The 19,252-nt window shown below is 37.9% G+C and overlaps 2 protein-coding genes across 3 annotated transcripts in view; both read left to right on the forward strand.

The window, feature by feature from the left end:
• The window catches only part of LOC144661008 (uncharacterized), a 7,839-nt gene extending 5,902 nt beyond the window's left edge, over nt 1-1,937 (forward strand). The window contains exons 4-5 of the mRNA XM_078521729.1: nt 161-341; nt 1,007-1,937. Coding sequence (XP_078377855.1) covers nt 161-341; nt 1,007-1,502 — 677 coding nt within the window. The 3' untranslated portion in view covers nt 1,503-1,937. The remainder of the gene's footprint in view (nt 1-160; nt 342-1,006) is intronic.
• A 2,755-nt stretch (nt 1,938-4,692) lies between these two features.
• Nucleotides 4,693-15,765, forward strand: LOC144660278 (uncharacterized). 2 transcript variants are annotated; one of them, XM_078520886.1, is made up of 7 exons: nt 4,693-4,777; nt 8,296-8,371; nt 9,301-9,484; nt 12,491-12,732; nt 14,273-14,317; nt 14,405-14,585; nt 15,101-15,765. In XM_078520886.1, the coding sequence occupies exons 2-7, from the start codon at nt 8,305-8,307 to the stop codon at nt 15,594-15,596; spliced, it is 1,215 nt and encodes a 404-aa protein (XP_078377012.1). In that variant the 5' UTR covers nt 4,693-4,777; nt 8,296-8,304; the 3' UTR covers nt 15,597-15,765. The 2 variants fall into 2 exon arrangements, with proteins under 2 accessions (XP_078377012.1, XP_078377013.1); XM_078520887.1 differs by lacking the exon at nt 4,693-4,777 and adding an exon at nt 6,089-6,220.
• Nucleotides 15,766-19,252: the final 3,487 nt, after the last annotated feature.

Genomic DNA, 19,252 nt, shown 5'->3' on the forward strand with positions numbered 1-19,252 from the left:
ATTAATGATGCATCAAGAACCCTCAAACGACGGACTAAATAATTTTTTTCTCACCTCGTTTGGTTATCAGATTATTGAATTAAAAACAATAACCTTCTCTTGGTTTCTGGCAGCTCAGTCAAGTAGACAGACATTTTTTAAAAATTGCTTCTTTTCTTAGGTCTTAACAAGAAAAACGCAGCTAAATCGTGCAAAGAAATGAAGAAAAGAAATAAAAACGCGGAGTCTGGTGTCTACTGGATTAACCCTGACGGCAATAACCCGACCCAGGCCTACTGCGATCAGGAAACGGACGGTGGAGGTTGGACACTAGTTTACAGCTACACGTTTACAAACTTCAGGTAAAACATCTTTTTCCTTAGACTGTTGTCAAAGATCACTGTCTCCAGCTAGACGTCAAGCAACATTATTTGTTCTAAACAGAAGAAATGTAGATTTGACTGTAGGTCGAGAGATTCCAATTAGGCAAAAATTCAATAAATTGGCTAATAACAGTATGATTAAGAAAATATAATCTATCCGATTCGGTGGCTATCTCATACTCCAGCAGGATTTAAAAGACGGTTTTCTTCAGGAGAGGTGAAGACTCCTACATGAAGGAGACGGGGATGTTCTTCGGAAGTTTTAAGAATATCCCTAAAAGGTACCAAAATACCCTTCTTGGGGTGTGACTCAAGTTCATTATTGCCCCACAAACGACTCAGTGTACTTTGATGGTAAAGTGACTGTGACCCGCCGAAAGCCGCATTCGTAAAAAGCACCAATTATTGACAATTAGTTCCAGTTAATTTTTGCCTTTGTTTGATAAGAGGTTCCATGATATGTAGCAACTGAGAAATGTTGAAATGCAACAGCTTCAGTGGTACCAAAACACGGTTTTCAACCACCAAATGAATAAGTGACTAAATGACTAAAAGGTACAAAGAGAATCCCCATCAGTCTCTTCACAAAAAAGACACCAATTTCTTGGTGTTTGATTTGATTGATACTGCATTTCGTTCAACAGAGGTTTCAGGTCTTCATCCAACGCCAACACCCCACGTCCTAACTGGCCAACATATGGTGACATCCCAGTATCCACCACATCCCCCGTCAGCGAGACAGACTACAACGCCATGGACTTCAACCAGTGGAAGAATCTCGGCCGCGATTTTATGATCAAATCCAACATCAACCACTGGATCGCTTGCAAAGATGGAACCGGAAGTCTGGTGGAATTCAGGGCCGGAAGTCTACAGTGCCGCAATATCAAGAACGTCGCATCCAAGTGTCACGGCTACGTTCCTGATCAGCTCATATTTCACACCGCTGGCAACCCAGGTGGTTTGTCCGTGGGCCCTGACCTGATTCGTTCCCAGAGCAACGTGCGACTGAAGGAGTATTATTACTTTGATGGCAACACGCGCACCAACTGGCCTACCCATGATCCTTGTGGTACTAACGCCTTGAATCATCTCACCAATGTCGCTAATCCTCACGGGAATATTTACATCCGGGAATGATCGGTGTAGCCTTTGTATGCCATGGCAACGATATTGTGGGAACTATCGCATGTTCTTCGTTTAACGGTGTGGTTAAGGGGTAATTGTTTAGTGACGTAATGAGTATATGAAAGTATATGAACTGTAAGTTAATGACGAAATGAATGAAATAATCCCCGCAGTGTGCAAGCAATTGTAAGCAAATGAATTTTTTAGCCTGAAACCATATAAATACCAGTGCGATGTTCTATCAACCTGAGCTATGAAGTCTTGATACGTTGGGAGCAAAGCTCGGATCATTTCATTCATTTCATATTCATTTAAATTGTGAAGATTAAATTGTTGTTTAAGGCAGCTCTTGTGTAAAATTATTGTGCTTTTCTTTCCTGCGATGCCAATCGATATGAAATGTGCCGATTCGTTTTTCAGATTAAAACAGTTTAACTTCAGTGACATAAAATGAAGTATAAACCCCTTAATACGGCCACGTCACCGTCTGACCAAAATTTTTTTCTCTTTGCATTTTTTAAAACTGTAAATGACGAATAATTTGTAACTGGAAACGATCAAAGTTTTATTCGATTTATGTCTGTTTTGTTTTGTTTCGTTTTTTTTTTTGTTTTTTTTTTTTTCTGTTTCGTTTTGTTTTGTTTCCCAAGTAACGGGTTAAACTTGTAGAGAAATGAAGGTTGTGGATTTCAAATGGTGCCCTTTTGTCGCTTTAAAGAGATTGGCGACTGAACTTTCGTTTGGTCTCATAACAAATAACCGTTATAATGAGAAAGTCGTAATTAAGGGGTGTCCAGGCAACATGCTCTGTTCTTGCAGCGAAGACTTAGGGAAGTTTCCTAAGATTTCCAAAGTGTCTCAAAGATTTTACAAATGATTTCAAAGAAGCTTAAAATTTTTGAAGAGATGTTTACTGCTAGCTGATGCATAAGCTGTTGCTTACAAACTATTCATTCCCTCGGGAGGCATGCGCAAGCTTAGGCGAGCGGTAAAATCCGTGACTAGCCAAGATACTGAGTCTCTTAATAGATCATATTAGTATTCTTGGTATTGGACTGGAACTAGCTTGCAATGGAGGCTAATGCGGGTAATCTTTTCAAATGCAAATGACATGAAGCTCTTTTTAATGATATTCCCCCGCATTAGCCTCCATTGCAAGCTAGTTCCAGTTCAATACCGAGAATACAAATATGGTCTATTGAAAACCCGAGATTGAGACTTGATTAATTTTTGGAAATTGACTACGAGCTCGATTTTTCTATGAACAATAGTCAACTCTGCTGCGCCTCGTTGATTATTCGCTCATAGAAAACTCGTGCGCGTAGTCTAATTGTTAATTACACTACAAATTCGCTTTCTAACATGATCTGTATTCTACCAGCCGGAACAATTTCTGAACGTATGTTTTACCAACATTTACTGCTCATAACCTCCCTGTGAGAATCATGCTAACAGAAAGATCTGATGTACCAAATTCTGGGTTCATTTCAAGGACTGGGCTAAACTTTCATAACCGGTCAACCAGTAATGAAATGTCTAAAACGTGAATTTAATAAATAGCTGGTCTGGCGCGCGTTTGATGAGATGTCGCGCCGCCATTCCATGCTCAGTATTCCGCTCAGACCAAGAAGACTGATGGGATATATAAGGCAATTTTCAAAGTAGCTCCAGTGTACCCTTAACAAATAATATCTGAATAAACGGAAAAAATTTACTTCAGTACGCGAAAAGACATGGGTAATCAATACCGGGTTCATTCTCGGTGTGAGAAACTGTGAAAATTTATCAGTGACGTAAAACCAGGCGTAAAACAAAGAAGACAACGAAGAATCTCGAAACAATGTAGAGCAGGAAAACAGTAAGTTTAAATTCAAACAATTACAAATTACGTCAGCTTTTATACCGAGGTAAAGCCGAAAAATAGGGTAAGTTATATAGCTCAGCATATCAATTAAATTTAATTTAATTTTTCTTTTACATTTTTACATGGGAGCAAATAGAAACATATATAGGGCTGATAGGGTCTACAGTTTCTTCTTAAGAAAGACAAAAAGTCTTTCATTCTGTGTGGGAACACTTGAAAATAGTTAGCAATTAAAATTGTTTTGACTAGCCGATGAGATAACAGTAAACGTAAGTACAATGCTTATAGTTTCCTATTGGTTTGATCACTAGACTGAAGAACTCCTCGGGCGATTCATCTTTCTAGATCGTCTGGTTCCATTGAAGAATAGCCAAGTGTGACAACTTGAAGATTAGCTTTTTATTGTACCTTTTGTGGACCTAGGTAGCCCATAGATATGAACGTGACTCATGCCTACAAGAAGTCTTAACGGAGATGCTGTGAGCAGTTTTATTCCTTTGGAGAACAGCAGGAATTTTAAAGCTTAATCCTTGCTTCGTTCAGTGTGACTTACCAAGCATGACTTTAAAACCAATAAATTATTGACACGGATACTGGAACATCGTGCTTATGTTACCAAAATGATGCTTAATTTAATAAAATGTAATGGTGTTTTTAGACCTGCGCAGACCTGCGCAGCTCATTGATATGAACGTGACTTTGTCTACAAGAAATCTTATCGGTATTAAGTTGAGAGAATAAGAGAAACTATGAGCAAATTTGTTTGCTGCTATTCCTTGAGAGAACAGCAGGAATTTTAAAGCTTAATCCTTGCTTTGTTCAGTATGACTTACCAAGCATGACTTCAAAACACCTTAATTATTGTCACAGATTCTGGAACATCGTGTTAATGTTAGTAAAATGATGCTTAACTTAATGGGATTTCATTGCTTTGTTCAGTATGACTTGCCAAGCATGACTTCAAAACACCTTAATTATTGTCACGGATTCTGGAACATCGTGCTTATGTTACCAAAATGTCGCTTAATTTAATAAAATGTAATGGTGTTTTTAGTTCAAATGATGACACGAAAAAATAGAAAAGAATGAGTAAGCCCAGCTATTCGATGTCAGAACAGGTGTGAAGTCGCGTGATGTAGTCCTTGCACAGCCTTCGTCATAAACATTAATTTGCCGATGTTAACAAAAGAACAATTGCGTCAAAGTACCAAAAGTACAGTGAGGTGGAAAATCTATTCTTTTATATGGATAGATATGTAGTAAAGACTTCCTATTGGTTAAATTTGCAATTTATTTGGTGAGAGAAACCACGTGGAAAATCTCTTGAAAAGTCAACACTGTGAAGAGCATTTCACTCTTGCCTTGTGAGAGCTAAAGAGCAAACATCCCTTTCGACCTCGAACAACTCGGCTGGAAATCTAAGGTACGCAGATTTTTTTTAACTAAAAGTTATCCTAAAAGTGCTCAACTCTCTTAGCTAACGCGTGCATATTTGCAACTTTAGGAGCGTTGAGAATTCAACAAGTGTATTCACAAAAGATATTTTCTAAATTCTTGCCGATTCTATGATATTCGAAGATTTGGAGGCCTAAAAGTCAAAAAATCAACATTAGTACGTATACGAAAAACACCACCTAGTACTTTGTGCAGGTTACTGAAATCAGTGCCACAGGTCAAGCTAGTAAGAGAACATAGATTATTTGTTTATTTAAGTCTTAACAAGAGAAGACGTAAATGTGCTCTCCTTTCCCGCACATTAGAATCGTAGGATTGAACAAAACCACCGAGGCTCAGCTAGACAAATGTAAATTTGACCATAAAGTAAATCGTTGTTTAATTCAATTTAACTGTTTAAATGATCAATACCAAATCGGTAGAGGATAAGGATGAAGTATTATTTCGTTCTAAAACTTGATCGATTTGACTGTAGGATAAGAAAAATTATTGCATAATCGTGCATTGGGTACACCAATGCCCTTGAAAATGTTATTTTACTTAAGCTGTGTGATAAAACTTGAAAGTATTTAGCAATTAAAATCTTTTGCAACCAGTTTAGCTTCCTATTGGTTTGACCACTAGACTGAAGAACTCCTCGGGCGATTCGTCTTTCTAGATCGTCTGGTTCCATTGAAAAATAGCCAAGTGTGAAAACATGAAGATTAGCTTTCTATTGTGCCTTCTGTGGACCTACGCAGCCCATAGATATGAGATATGGACGTGACTTATGCCTACAATAATTTTTGTCGGTTTTAGAGGGGGGGGGGGGGGATCAAATATTTTGTGAGCAATTTTGTTTGCTGTCATTCCTTTGGAGAACAGCCCCAATTTAAAAACTTAATAATCATGTCTTTGTTCAGTATGACTTGCGAAGCATGACGCAAAAACAACTTAATTACTGTTTTGTGGTTTTATGGAAAGCCATTGATAATGAGTGAAACATCGTGTTTGCCTCACCAAAATGATGTTTAATTTAAAGAACTTAATGGTGTTTCCAGTTCAAATGATGATGCGGAAATTTTAAATAGTAAGAGTAAAAGTCCAGGTTTTGAATGAAAAAACAGACTTGTAAGTTGCATGATGCAGTCCTTGTAAAGCTTTCTTCACAAATATTAATTTGGTTTGTGAACAAAACTGAGAACAATAGCGTCTAAGTACCCAGAGCAAAGTGAGGTGGAAAATCTATTCTTTTATATGGAGAGATAGGTTTGACAAAGAAATGTCTTGCTATTGGTTAAACTCGCTCACTGAAACCATGTGGAAAATCTCTTGAAAAGTCAACACTGTGAAGAGCATTTCACTCTTGCTTTGTGATAGCTGAAGAGCAAACATCCCTTTCAACTTCGGACAACTCGGCTGGATAACTAAGGTAGGAAGATTTTCTTGAACCAAAATGTATCCTAAATCGTACGAAACTCCCTTAGGTTACGCATACGTGCAACGTTAGGAGCGTTAAGAATTCAAAACGTGTATTCACAAAAGTTATTTTCTAAAGCGTCTCTTAATTCCTGCCGATTGTCTGCTATACGAAGATAAAGAGGCCTAAAATTCTGAACATCAACTTTAGTACGTATACAAAAATCACCACCTACCACTTTGTGCAGGTTACAAGAATTGCTACATGCCAAGGTAGTGAAGAGAACATCGCTTGTTTGTTTACTAAAGTCTTAACAAGAGAAGAAGTAAGGTGTGCTCTCCGTTCCCGCGCATTAGAATCGTAGGATTTACAGTAACAAAACCACTGAGTCTCAGCTAGACAATTGTAAATTTGATCATAAACCGTAGGCCCTGTCTCCTGCATCTTCAGTGTTACAATCAGCAGGGGACGTTAAAGAACCCACACACTCATCGTAAAGAGTAGGGCATAAAGTTCCCGGTGTTGTGGTCTGTTTCTAGTTTATGGGTTGAATGGTGTGATGAGATCATATACATGGACGGATAGCGGCTGCCAAAGGCGCCTAGCGCCTGATATGCTGATGTCCGGTCTCATCCAATAAAATTCTAACTGTGAAGCGCATTGAGCTTTGTAAATGCGCTATATAAGCACCTATATCATTCATTCATTCATTCATAAAGTGGATCGTTTTTTAATTTAATTTATCTTTTACAGTGATGCTAAATCGGTAAAGGATAAAAATGACGCATTATTTCGTTCCAAAATTGGTCGATCTGACTACAGGGTAAAAAAATTATTGCATTGCCGTGCGTTGAGTAGACTATAGCGCGCATTGAAAATGTTAATTTACTTTTCCTGTGAGAAAACACTTGAAATTAGCAATGTTTTGAATAGCCGATAAGATAACATCAAACCAGACTAAGCCTCCTATTGGCTTGATCACTGGATTGAAGAACTCCTCGGACGATTCGTCTTTCTTAATTGACTGGTTTCTTTAAAGGGTAGCCAAGTGCGATAACATGAAAATTAGATGCAGTGTAGATGTTTATTGAGCCTTCTGTGGACCTGCGCAGCGCAAAGATACAAACGCGACTTACGTCTACAAGAAGTTATATCGGTAGAATAAGAGATGCTGTGAGCAATTTTGTTTGCTTTTATTCCTTTGGAGAACAGCAGGAATTTGCTTTGTTCAGTATGACTTGCGAAGCATGACTTCAAATCAGCTTAATTATTGTTTTGTGGTTTTATGGAAAGCCACGGATACTGAAATATCGTGCTTATGTAACCAAAATGATACTTTTATGTCAGATTTATGGAATGTAATGGTGTTTCCAGTTCAAATGATGACAAGAAAATTTACCAGCTTTTGAATGTCGAAACATATGTGAAAGTTGCGTGATGCAGTCCTAGCAAAGCCTTCTTTGCAAATTTTAATTTGGTTGGTTAACAAAAGAACAATTGTGTCTAAGTACCTAGAGCACAGTGAGGTGTAAAGTCTATTATACTTATGCTAGGCCATTATTCTTTTCTCTACCATTTTTAAAATATTAATGGCAGAAAAGGCCAATGTTTTTTGGGTATTTTTTTATAACTTTTTTGCATGAAGCAGATGTAACCTGAATTTCGGACGTCTTTCTTCGGTCGCTCACTCCCGATCGAGGAGAGACGCGACCGGAGAAGGACATCTGAAAATCAGGCTAAGGCAGATGTAACAGCTAGAACCGTCTAAATGCTGTTCTAAATGAGAAAATCTAGATCGCGGTCAATATCGAGTTAAAGCCAATCAAATTCGTAAATTGGTAGTTCCCAGTCCTTGTTAAACAAGGCCGCATGAAAAAAAAAATTTAGGAAGGTAATTTTTAAATCCAAAGAGGAAAGGACATTACAGATACACCTCAGTGCCATCTTTACCGCAATCAGATATATTATTGGTTTTAATTTCGAATTTTCTTTAGCGAATTGTTTATGTGAAAAATTAGCAATTGTAGAGATTGCTTCCTTTTAGGCTTTGTGCAAACGTCATTTTAAACGGGTTTTATCATACACAGGTTTGCGTGATGGCTAATTTGGTGGCTTTAGGTTTCCTGTTTTTTGTGTGCTTCGCTACAGAAGTGAAAAGCAAAAGTAAGTCACATTCACTGTAACAGTAAAGGTGTACTTCTATTGGGCAATCCGGATTTCGAATTTCCCAATTAAACACAAAATTTGAAAACAGATTTTGTCACACCGAAAGCCATCTTCAAGGCGGATTCAAACTTGGATTTCATGGATTTGCTCTTCTGCGTTTGAATATTTTCTATGCTTCTGCAGAACAACAACACGAAATGACTAAATTCGACTTTGACTTAAGAGAACATGAAACAAGAGCGCCAATTCTTTATTATTATTTTTCAGTGATTTGGTTTGCCCGTCATTCTAGTTTACGCGCTGACTGCTGGCTAATCATAAACCGCTGCTCACGAGAACAGCTTTTTTAATCCGTGTCTGGGTCTCTCAAAAAATGCAATAATAACAAATCCATGAAATCCAAGCTTGGATTTCTTAATCGAAATCCACCTCGGAGTACGATTTCGGTGCTTCAAAATCCTTTTTTGGATTCAGTGTCTTATTGCAAAATCAGGATTTATAAATCCAAATCCGATATCCCAATCGAATGCACCATAAATGCTTTAAAATGATTAGTTAATTAAAGGAAATCTCATTCATTCATTCATTCATTCATTCATTCATTCGTCCAGGCAATCTTTCATTCATTCCCTTATTCTTTCATTCTTTATGCTTTCATTCATTCATTTATTTATTTAATATTTATTTTTTCCTTCCTTATATCCATTGTTTCCATTGTTTAGAATTTTTTTTCATTCTATGTTTCATTCAGTCAGTTATCCATTTCTAGCATTCATTCATTCATTCATTCATTCATTCATTCATTCATTCATTCATTCGTTCGTTCGTTCGTTCTTTTATTCATCATTTATTCATTTAGTCAGTCAGTCAGCCAGTCAGTCAGACATGTTAGTCGGTCAAACCATTTGAACAACTCATTGTTTTAGAGGGTGGCTATGGTGGCTACGGTGGTTATGGTGGCTATGACAGAGACCCGTGCAATGACTACCAAGAGCTGAGTGAAGGTAATCGAGCCGCAGGGTTCAATTCATTAACGAAGAAGTCAGACAACAAATTGAAAAAGGCCTGGTATCGATTCACTGGTGAAGCAGGAGACCAAATGGCCAGCATGTAAGTTGTGTCCGAGGAAGGCCGAGTAATGGGGTTATAATTTTATAATTCACATAGCTAGAACTTTCTTTTAAAGATCGCTGTTTAGCCTTTTGCCTGAAAAAGTGCTTAGAGACACACCATTATTTTCCTTTAGGTAGGGGGAGGTATGAAACATTTTCCTTTGCAATATTTTTTAAGCTTATGCACCTCTGCAAACATTTGAGGATTTTTCGAAATGCAAACCTTTTTTTCTACATATCGTGTTTACAAACATTTTATTTTGTCTTTTTAGGCTCTGTAAACAATTGTTTTAATATATTTCATACATTCTTATATTCTCCCCCCCCCCCCCCCCCCAACCACCACCAGAAAAAAATGGTCCGTCCCTAGAAAAAGGAGTCGCCCCAATCTTCCAAAGCGCTACACAGCCGCAGTTTATCGACTCGTCGGCAATTTGGTAGTAACAAAATGATTTCCTGTTGATTCGTACAGACTTACTGAACATGGTCTTTTTCTAGCGAGCTTATCCTAGTGACATTGTTAACATTAAATTCAATTGAATTTTCATGGGATAATGCTAAATGTAACATTGGCCAACTAAAACAAATATGGATCCATTCCAGGCGGTGTTGGACACGACTCGCAAAGCATGCCGGAAGAAATTTTCAATTGCACTTATTATTATCGTCTGATCGCCGATCTGTAAACATCTCCTCGCGGTGCGAAGATATTCCAATGCTGAAAGAAATATCGGAGGAAATCCATATCAAATCTTTCGCGAGCCTAGTAGCACCTATAGATGATCATAGATGCGTATTGCTGGATTCATAAAGGCGACATTTTACGGCGGAACAACTCATATTTTGGATTTGAAACATCGCGGTTCGTCGACTATTGGAAATATTATTCGATTCTAGCACGTTTGTGATCGAAGTAAACGGGCTAAAATTGAACTTATCTTTGGCGCTTTGTTTTTCAGAAATGTCGAGTTATGTATGAAGTACGTCGATGTACTACTGGCCAACGCAGTTCGCCCTATCGTGGTTTTTGATAGATTTTTTTATCGTTCGTAAAGCGTGCTGCGCGAAGGATAAGTGGAGTGCATATTTAGTGGAGTGCATATAAGTGGAGTGCATATTTTTTATTGTTAAAGCATGTTGCGCGAAGGATAAGTGGAATACGTGTATATTTTTCGTTCTTAAAGCGGGTGCGCGAAGTATAAGTGGAATACATGCAAATTTATCGTTCTTACTAAAGCGTGTTGCGCGAAGGATAAGTGGAATACATGTGTATTTCTCGTTCATAAAGCATGTTGAGCGAAGGATAATTATTCGTCGATTGTGGGACTGCGGGCTGCTTGTGGCTGGGCAATCGCTCTGACATGCCGAATATTGGCCAAACAAAAGGATGATATAAACACTACAATGACAAAAATGGCAAGTGAACATTAAAATATAAATACACATCAACGGGAGTACCAAATTAAGCCCTTGTCCTGTAAGAACATCGACAGAAATCACACCATCAACTCCCCCAAAATGCCGCGAAATGGAAGAGAACTGAGTGACATATCAAGGAGAAACCCCCAACTTCAAGTCCAAATTTGACCGTTAAAACGGCGGGGCCCGCCCGGGCCCACCGTACTTTTCTTAAAGGTTAACTATCGAACTTAAGTTCTATGCAAAAATAATCTACAGTACTGATCCTTGTTTGTCACGAAATGAGGAAATGTTCATCGACGTCGAACGCTTGCGCCAAACAACCCTTTACCATATTGCATGATTTCAATCGACTAGTTTTGAGAGAAAAATCGCTTCCCTTAATTCAGAACTTGACAGATGACTGGCCTAGGTACTATTCTTCCAGCTCCAATAAAATAATCCGTAACAACCGTTAAAGTTTCGCCGGAATCGCACGAAGAAGATAAGACCTTCTTAAAATCCCGCGACAAAATTGTCCGCCATTGCTTCCACCAAGGTGACAAATGATTGGTCGAAAAATGTCACGTGAACCGTGTCCAACACCGCCTGGATCCATTCTCTTTCGTTTCTCTAAGCCTGCTGGGCCTTGGCACGAGGAAACGAAGGGCTCTGGTGAGACAGGATTTCCAGTCCTAGATTCTTGGACTTCCGGTCTTCATGTATGCAGTCATGACGTTTCAAAAGAATGTATGAGAGAGTCGTTACGTTTTCGACTTCCGTTTAGGAATTCTTTGTTCCAAACAGCCAATCAAAAAAATTTGAATTAATTCAAAAATCCTATAATAATAATAATAATAATAATAATAATAATAATAATAAAAGATTTATATAGCGCCATATCCATGGCTCATGGCGCTTTACAGTAAAAATATTATTAAAAAAAAAAATAATAATAAATGAAAAACTTACTTAAAAAATTTACATCGATGATTAAAGGAAATACTAACAAATAAAATAGCTGAAATGTAAAAATGGAAATAAAAACTAAGAATCATTAAAATCTTTGAATGAAAAACTAACTTAACTAATTAACCAAGTGACTAACTAATTGTCTAACTGAACTATCTACTACTGGTTAACTGACTGACTAAAAGTCTAATTATAAAATTTGTTAAAAAGGTATGTCTTTATACAAGTCTTAAAATCTGATAGCGAGCCGCTCTCTCTTATATAGTTCGGGAGAGAGTTCCATAGGCTAGGTGCTACAAAAGAAAAGCACCTTTGGCCATAGCTTACTAACTTCACAGATGGTATTTTTAATAAGTTTTTAGACGAGGATCGTAAACTCCTGGGTGGTGTATAGGGCTCTAGCATCTCAGTAATATAACCAGGGGCCTGGCCCCTGTCCCCAGAGCCCTTCATTTTCTCGTGCCAAGCCGGCTAAGAGAAACGAAAGGGCTACCGGGACGAGAATGATATGGATCAGGTTCATAATACATGCATTTCGCATTTTGGAATATAAAAAAATTAAAAGGATATAACATAGAGAAACAATCATCTTTATACTTTTATCTGACAAAGCATTTTATGATCTTCCTTACAGCGACACAACAGGAGAGTGCTTAAAATCGCCATCTTGCGGTGCCAAATACCCAGGCTTCCTCTACGCTTCACACCCCGATGGTCTGGAACTGGGTGAAGAAGTCAAAGGAACTGTATGCTTTGCCAAAAAAGACAAGTGTTGTTATAAGAAAGTGACGATAGCAATTATGAAGTGCGAGGGATTCTGGATTTATGAACTGCCTAGCCCTAGTCCCAAAGGAGCAAGATATTGTGGGAACAAAGGTAAATAAGAATAAATTAAATTAAATTAATTTTTTTAACATATTTTTTCTTATTTTTCCTTTTAAGCTAATAAAATATAATATAGTCAATATAGTAGTAGCTTGCCCAGAATATCTTGGCTACCTGCGAGGTACTGAGGTCTGAAAACAATCTGCTAGATTACTGATAACTTTAATTTTACCGTTTCTAAGAGGCCATTTTAAAAGGGTTATGTCACGGTTTATCGGATATTTTTTTGAAGTACCGTGAAAGATGCTTTCAATTTGGAGCAAGCTCAAAATAAGGGTAACCAAGGTCAAAATTACTTTTACAGATAATAATAATAATAATAATAATAATAATAATAATAATAATAATAATAAAATCGAAACAAGCCGAATGTGGGGCATGAGAACGGAAACGTTACCAGTTATCATTGGAGCACTTGGAGCTATCAAAAAGGGACTAGAGAGTTATATTGGAAGAATCCCCGGCCAAATAAGCATCAGTGAACTACAGAAGATAACCTTGCTGGGTACAGCGCATATTTTGAGGAGGGTGTTGTCAAGCTAAAAACTGGCTACCCTTTAGTGCCCCAGGACCATGGTTTGGTCTCGGCGCTAAGGACTTTAAGCAAACATTACGTAAGGAACATAATAATAATAATAATAATAATAATAATAATAATAATAATAATAGAACGAAAAAGAATAAGCATTAAATATCCAGACAGATTACAAAAAAACAAACTGAAAAAACTGTTCGATTGGCTCGATTTTCCTTTCTGCTCTCTCCGTAATAAGACTAACAAAGATCCTTTATAATTAAGAGCCATAAATAAGACATAATCCAATATTGCTCAGTTGATTGTAGGTTTGTTGCTAAATAAGGTATTTAGATCCTTTTTCTCAATTCTTATGACTCTAAGCCAAAAGCAGATCGTTAGCATTAAAGGCATGGGGAATGGCCATTAACTTCCGTTAAATATACAAATTACCGCTTAACAATAACATAGCAAATACAAAAAAAGATACGGATGGCCACAAGTGAAGAAGATTGAAACGGATTGCGATATGTATTTTTGAAATACTGTTGGGCGTGTTGGGCTTAACAGTTTACAAAGTTAATCTCTTATGATTGTAACTTTAAATTACAACGCCCAGGAGGCATATTTGGTTGTTATGAAGCTATGGTTTTGTCCTTAAGATCCGTAGAAGTAATTTCTTTGCAAGCACTAAGGGACGGACCATTTTTTCTTGGAGAGGGGGGGGGGGGGTGAAAAATTTTCCTCTGCAAACTTTTTTTTTTAGTTTATGCACCTCTGCAAACTGAATTTTCTTCGAAATTCTTACTATTTTTTGTTATACATATCGTTTTTGCAAACAATTTATTTTGTCTTTCCAGGCCCTGCAAACAATTTTTTTCAATATTTTTCATCCCCCCCCCCCCCTCCAAAAAAATAATGGTCCGTCCCTAAGTTTCATAGCGAGTATTTGGCAAAACTTAAAAAAAAAAAACGCCAAGCACTTAGCTGACGTCCTTTCCTATCTTTTTAAAACAGTTCCTGAAACGGAACCAGAGTGTGATGTGAAGAAGTTATTGTATGGTAAGTGTGTGTTTCTCTTGGTTTTCAGCATTTCAATCAGTTAGACGAATACTTTGTAAACTTTGTCTCTGTCTGTTTATTTTTCAGGCCTTAACAAGAAGAACGCAGCTAAATCGTGTAAAGACATAAAGAAGAGAAATAAAAACGCGGAGTCTGGTGTCTACTGGATTAACCCTGACGGCAATAACCCGACCCAGGCCTACTGCGATCAGGAAACGGACGGTGGAGGCTGGACATTAGTTTACAGCTATACATTTACAAATTTCCGGTAAAAGATATTTCTTATTAATTTATATACTTAACACAAATCTTGTAGATTACACTGTATTTTGAAAGATTCAAATGGAGAAAACATCACAAAAATTACTGAAAAATAACAACAATTGAAGAAAGTATAACGAACAATAGCTAATCCAAGTGTTTTGGTGTTCATCTAATAAACCAACAGAGTTTAAACGTTAGTAGAATCCTAAGTAAAGGCGACGGAGAAACTCTAAAAGGTTAAAGGTACCGAAATCAACTTGGGGAGTGACTCGAGTCAATTTTTACCCCTCAGTGAAAGTAGGGTATACAATCAATATAGTTAGGCAAGCGAGACTAGCTGGCCAAGAGCCACATAACAGACGAAAATAGTTCCAAATTATTTGTGCCTCACTTGAAATCGCACTCTATGAGATTCCATAATGTGTAGCAACTTTGTAGCTTTAAAATTCCGTCAGTCGAAAAAATGTGGAATGATTTTGCGTTAGACTTCATCATGGACACTGCATTTTCTTTAAACAGAAGTTTCAAGTCACCCTCCAACGCCAACACCCCACGTCCTAGCTGGCCAACATATGGTGACATCCCAGTATCGACCACAGCCCCCGTCAGCGAGACAGACTACAACGCCATGGACTTCAACCAGTGGAAGAATCTCGGCCACGAGTTCATGATCAAATCCAACATCAATCACTGGATCGCTTGCAAAGATGGAACCGGAAGTTTGGTGGAATTCAGGGCCGGAAGTCTGCAGTGCCGCAATATCAAGAACGTCGCATCCAAGTGCCACGGCTACGTTCCTGACAAGCTCATCTTTAATACCGCTGGCAACCCAGGTGGTATGTCCGTGGGCCCTGATCTGGTTCGTTCCCAGAGCACCTCGTGGCTAAAGGAGTATTATTACTTTGATGGCAACACGCGCACCAACTGGCCTACCCATGATCCTTGTGGTACTAACTCCTTGAATCATCTCACCAATGTCGCTAATCCTCACGGGAATATTTACATCCGGGAATAATTAGTGTAGCCTTTGCTAGCCATGGCAACGATTTTGTAGGAACAATTGCATTCTAAGTAGTTAAAATCAGTTAAAATTTTTCAATTAATGGTGTTGTTTAAGGGGTTGACACGTTTTTTACTAGTCAAAATAAATTTGCTATTTAAGGCACCTCTTTTTTTGTGTAAAATTTGTGTGGTGTTGTTCCCTTCGATGCCAATCGATATTTAACAACTATTCCATGAGTGCGCGTTGGATATGAGTTGGCTATAACTATCTCATATCCAACAAACACGAGTGGAACACTTGTTTTATTAAAACACCCAAAGAATTGCAATATTTGAGCTCCAACTGTTCTCATTAACGCGTATCTGCTACTATATTTGTGTTCAATGGTATATGAGCTCATATACCATTCAGCTTCAGCTTCAGCTAGCTTCTTTGTGCCTCGTGGCACATAAGGCCTCCATTGCCAGTTTACTAATCAAAACTCAGGAAACGAATTGCAATATACCATTGCTAGTTTTTAATAATATGTGGGATTCGTTTTTCAACTTGTAACAGTTTAACCTCCAGAGTTGCCGTATTATGCACAGTTTCATAAAATGAAGTAGAAACCCTTTGATACAAGACCGTCTAACCATAAAAACTTTTTCTCTTTTTAGTAACTATAGCTGACAAAAGGCGCAGTCAACGTATTATTCGGTTTCTGTTTGTTTTGTTTTGTTGCCAAGTCATGGGGTAAATTTGCAAAGAAAATTAAGGTTGTAGTCTAGTCTCTAAAAAGATGAAACGGGATTGAAGAATATAAGCTTTTGTTCAGGCCGAAAAAAAGCTTAACGTCACCGTTTTTAATGACGTGGTCTTTTAAACCAACGAGGACTTATGGCATCTTGTTAAAAAATCGCTAGACTCCGTAAGGATTTATGGAAACGACTTCCGAAGAATTTTGAAATCTTTCGAAGACTGAAGTTTACTTTGCGTTGGGTCGACAAGCTATTTCTCACAAACCTGCTCGCTTCGGAGGTAAAGGGAGTTTTTGCAGACCACTCCCCTCCCCCCTCTCCCCGGTCCCCTCTCCCCTGCCTCTGCGTTGCCAAACATGAACATAAAAGAATTCTTTACATCAGCTTTGTCAACCAGTTACAATGAGGCTCACGCAACGTTTGGCACGAATAGATTGTTTGCATAGTGAGCGAAATTGTACAAAACGTTTCACCGCGGTCAAACGTTTCAGGCAGCTTTTCTTTCCATTTCGGTGTTTTTTGTTGTATTGAAGTGTTAGTACGAGCAAGGATAGATAAAAATAGTTGCCGAGTGAAAGTATAATCCCATTACCTCAGGTAAACCAGTGTTTTTACTTTTTAAATGTTTCGCATCCGAACCAAAGGTGCTCTGACAAATGGCGCCGACAAGTAGCTACAAGTCCGCATATCGCTATTTTCAAACACGTAGAACTTTTTTAAAAGCTCCAAAAAACTTAGTAAACCCTTAGGATACCGGTTATGTATCGAACTTTGAACTGTGAAAATTAAAACCTTATCTTTGCAGTACTTTTCTTATTTTTTGCATATTTCTGTCGTTTGACCGCGGTGGAACAAAACGTACTTGTGAGAGTACTAGTCCGCCCGGGCGCGCGCGAAAAAAAGGATAGCATTGCCAAGCATTTCTTCTGACCATGTGAGACTTCTTATTTTTTCATACATGAAGTAGTTATCGCACTTAACATTTTTTAAGTTAAAGAACGAGTTGACAGCAAGAAGACTCGAACCCGGGTCGTCGGTTTCAGTACCAAGCGGGAATCATCCCTTCTGACCACCGACGACCAGCTGCCAGGACCATGATTTTTTGGATAGAAAACCTAGCCCCATTGTAAAGGCTAACCGCAAGCAATCCAACGTGGTATAATATGTCTGATCAGATGTCTCCACATAGTCTGAAGCAATGCATGGAAGTGATTTCAGAGAGAAAACTTTCGTACCTAAGGTACGTAATGACAAAAAGTTCTTCAGTTTAATAGCATTTCCACAATATTTTTTATTCCATTACAGAAATAAATCAAAGATATTCATATGCATTGTATAAGAAAACAATATTAACTGACAAAGCGTCCCCCTGAAATGCATTAGGATAACAAACAATTATATGCTAGGTATTTCCACTCCTGGGAATATTTAACATTTTGGTCATAAATTGAATTGCGCGATAGAGCGCGATAGAAGCAACGCCTTTCATTTCAATTTCTCTTTGAAGCCGGCAAGTTGGGCTGTACATCTGTGAGACCAAGGTAAGTTTTAAAACGCTTTAATCAGCGTTTGTTAACTAAAGCGTTTTAACAAAGGGAACGAGAATATTTACTTTTCGGTTACTGGTTCAGTGGTTTGGAACCTGAAAAAGCGCTGTTATTTCTGATATAGAGTTTCTTAGCTTGTTCAACGACTTTAATTTGCCAGCAAAGGTTCATAAAGAGCATTTACACATTGTATTGTTCCATTTCTTGTTTATGTTTCCGTGGCGACGTTAATGTTTTCAATGGTAGAAGGACTGGTATTATTTTTTTTTTTTTTTGAAACTTGAAAAGGCGGTTTGTGTTTTAGCCGTTTATCTGCACTGAGATGCTAACTGTTTTTGGGCTGGTGTCTGACATTTTCAGACTGCACACTAAGAGTATATATATCCTGTTACCATTACCACTACTGAGAGCTAACCGCTAACAGGCTAACTGGAGTGCTATTCAGGCTAACCGTAACGTAATTCAGGCTCACCAGATTGAAAGTTTTCAAGTATTCAGTCGGCAAATTTCAAACAGCCATTCGTTTTAGCGAAGGGTGAAACACACCCAAAAGTTCCATTGTTTAGTCATTCATGTGCAAACCATTACAAAGAAGTCATTATTAGCCGGCAACAATTCTCCAAATCATGAAATAGTTTTATTCGATTAAATTCTTGAGTTGAATCGTCGCTTCTCACTCTTCCTTATCAATATCACGTTGGTTTTGTTAACTGAACTATTTAGTGATCTATAGACTGGAAGAAACTTCAAAAATAAAAGTAAGTCATGTAGGAAATGGCGGGAAATGAGTAATTGCTCGTGACGAAGCAAGTAGGATGAAGAATCGGCAGGATTAGAAGGGATTACAAATTGATAATTAATTTGCATTCCTTTTTTGTTTGTCGGGCCAAAACTCTCATTAATGCAACTATTATTTACTAAAAACTGAACTTAGTTAACTCTTCATTCGCCCATCAAGTTGTTGAGATTTTGTAGCGTTAAACGTTCTAGCTCAACGTTCTATGTTCTCGAGAAAGATTTGTATTGTTTTGATACTTTTGTATAGCAAGCGATAAAGTACGAAACGTACTTGTGAGAGTATTCCGCCGACGAGAGATAACACCTCTGGTATTTAGCGTCTGCAATGAGAGAAAACACTTCAGTTTGACAGCATTTCCACAAGATTTTTTATCCAATTACCGAAAGAACTTTGAAAGAGATCAAAGCTGTTTATATGCATCCCGGCCATTATGTGAGAAAACAATGCCAACTGACAAAGCGTCTCCCTTAAGGATAACGGCCGGCACTCCTGGGAATATTTCCGCATTATCGTCAACATGGTCAATAAATTGAACTCGCATAAGAACCAAAACCTTCATTTCAATTACGCTTTGAAGCCGGCGAC

This window comes from Oculina patagonica, chromosome 7 (genome assembly GCF_052425735.1).
Source record: "Oculina patagonica isolate OP01 chromosome 7, crgOcupat, whole genome shotgun sequence".
NCBI classification, from domain to species: Eukaryota; Metazoa; Cnidaria; class Anthozoa; order Scleractinia; family Oculinidae; genus Oculina; species Oculina patagonica.

Coding starts and splice junctions, on each gene's coding strand:
- LOC144660278 (XM_078520886.1), top strand. CDS start 8,305: ATGGCTAATTTGGTGGCTTTAGGTTTCCTGTTTTTTGTGTGCTTCGCT. Junction 14,318..14,404: donor TGTGAAGAAGTTATTGTATG/GTAAGTGTGTGT, acceptor TTTATTTTTCAG/GCCTTAACAAGAAGAACGCA. Junction 14,586..15,100: donor TATACATTTACAAATTTCCG/GTAAAAGATATT, acceptor TTCTTTAAACAG/AAGTTTCAAGTCACCCTCCA.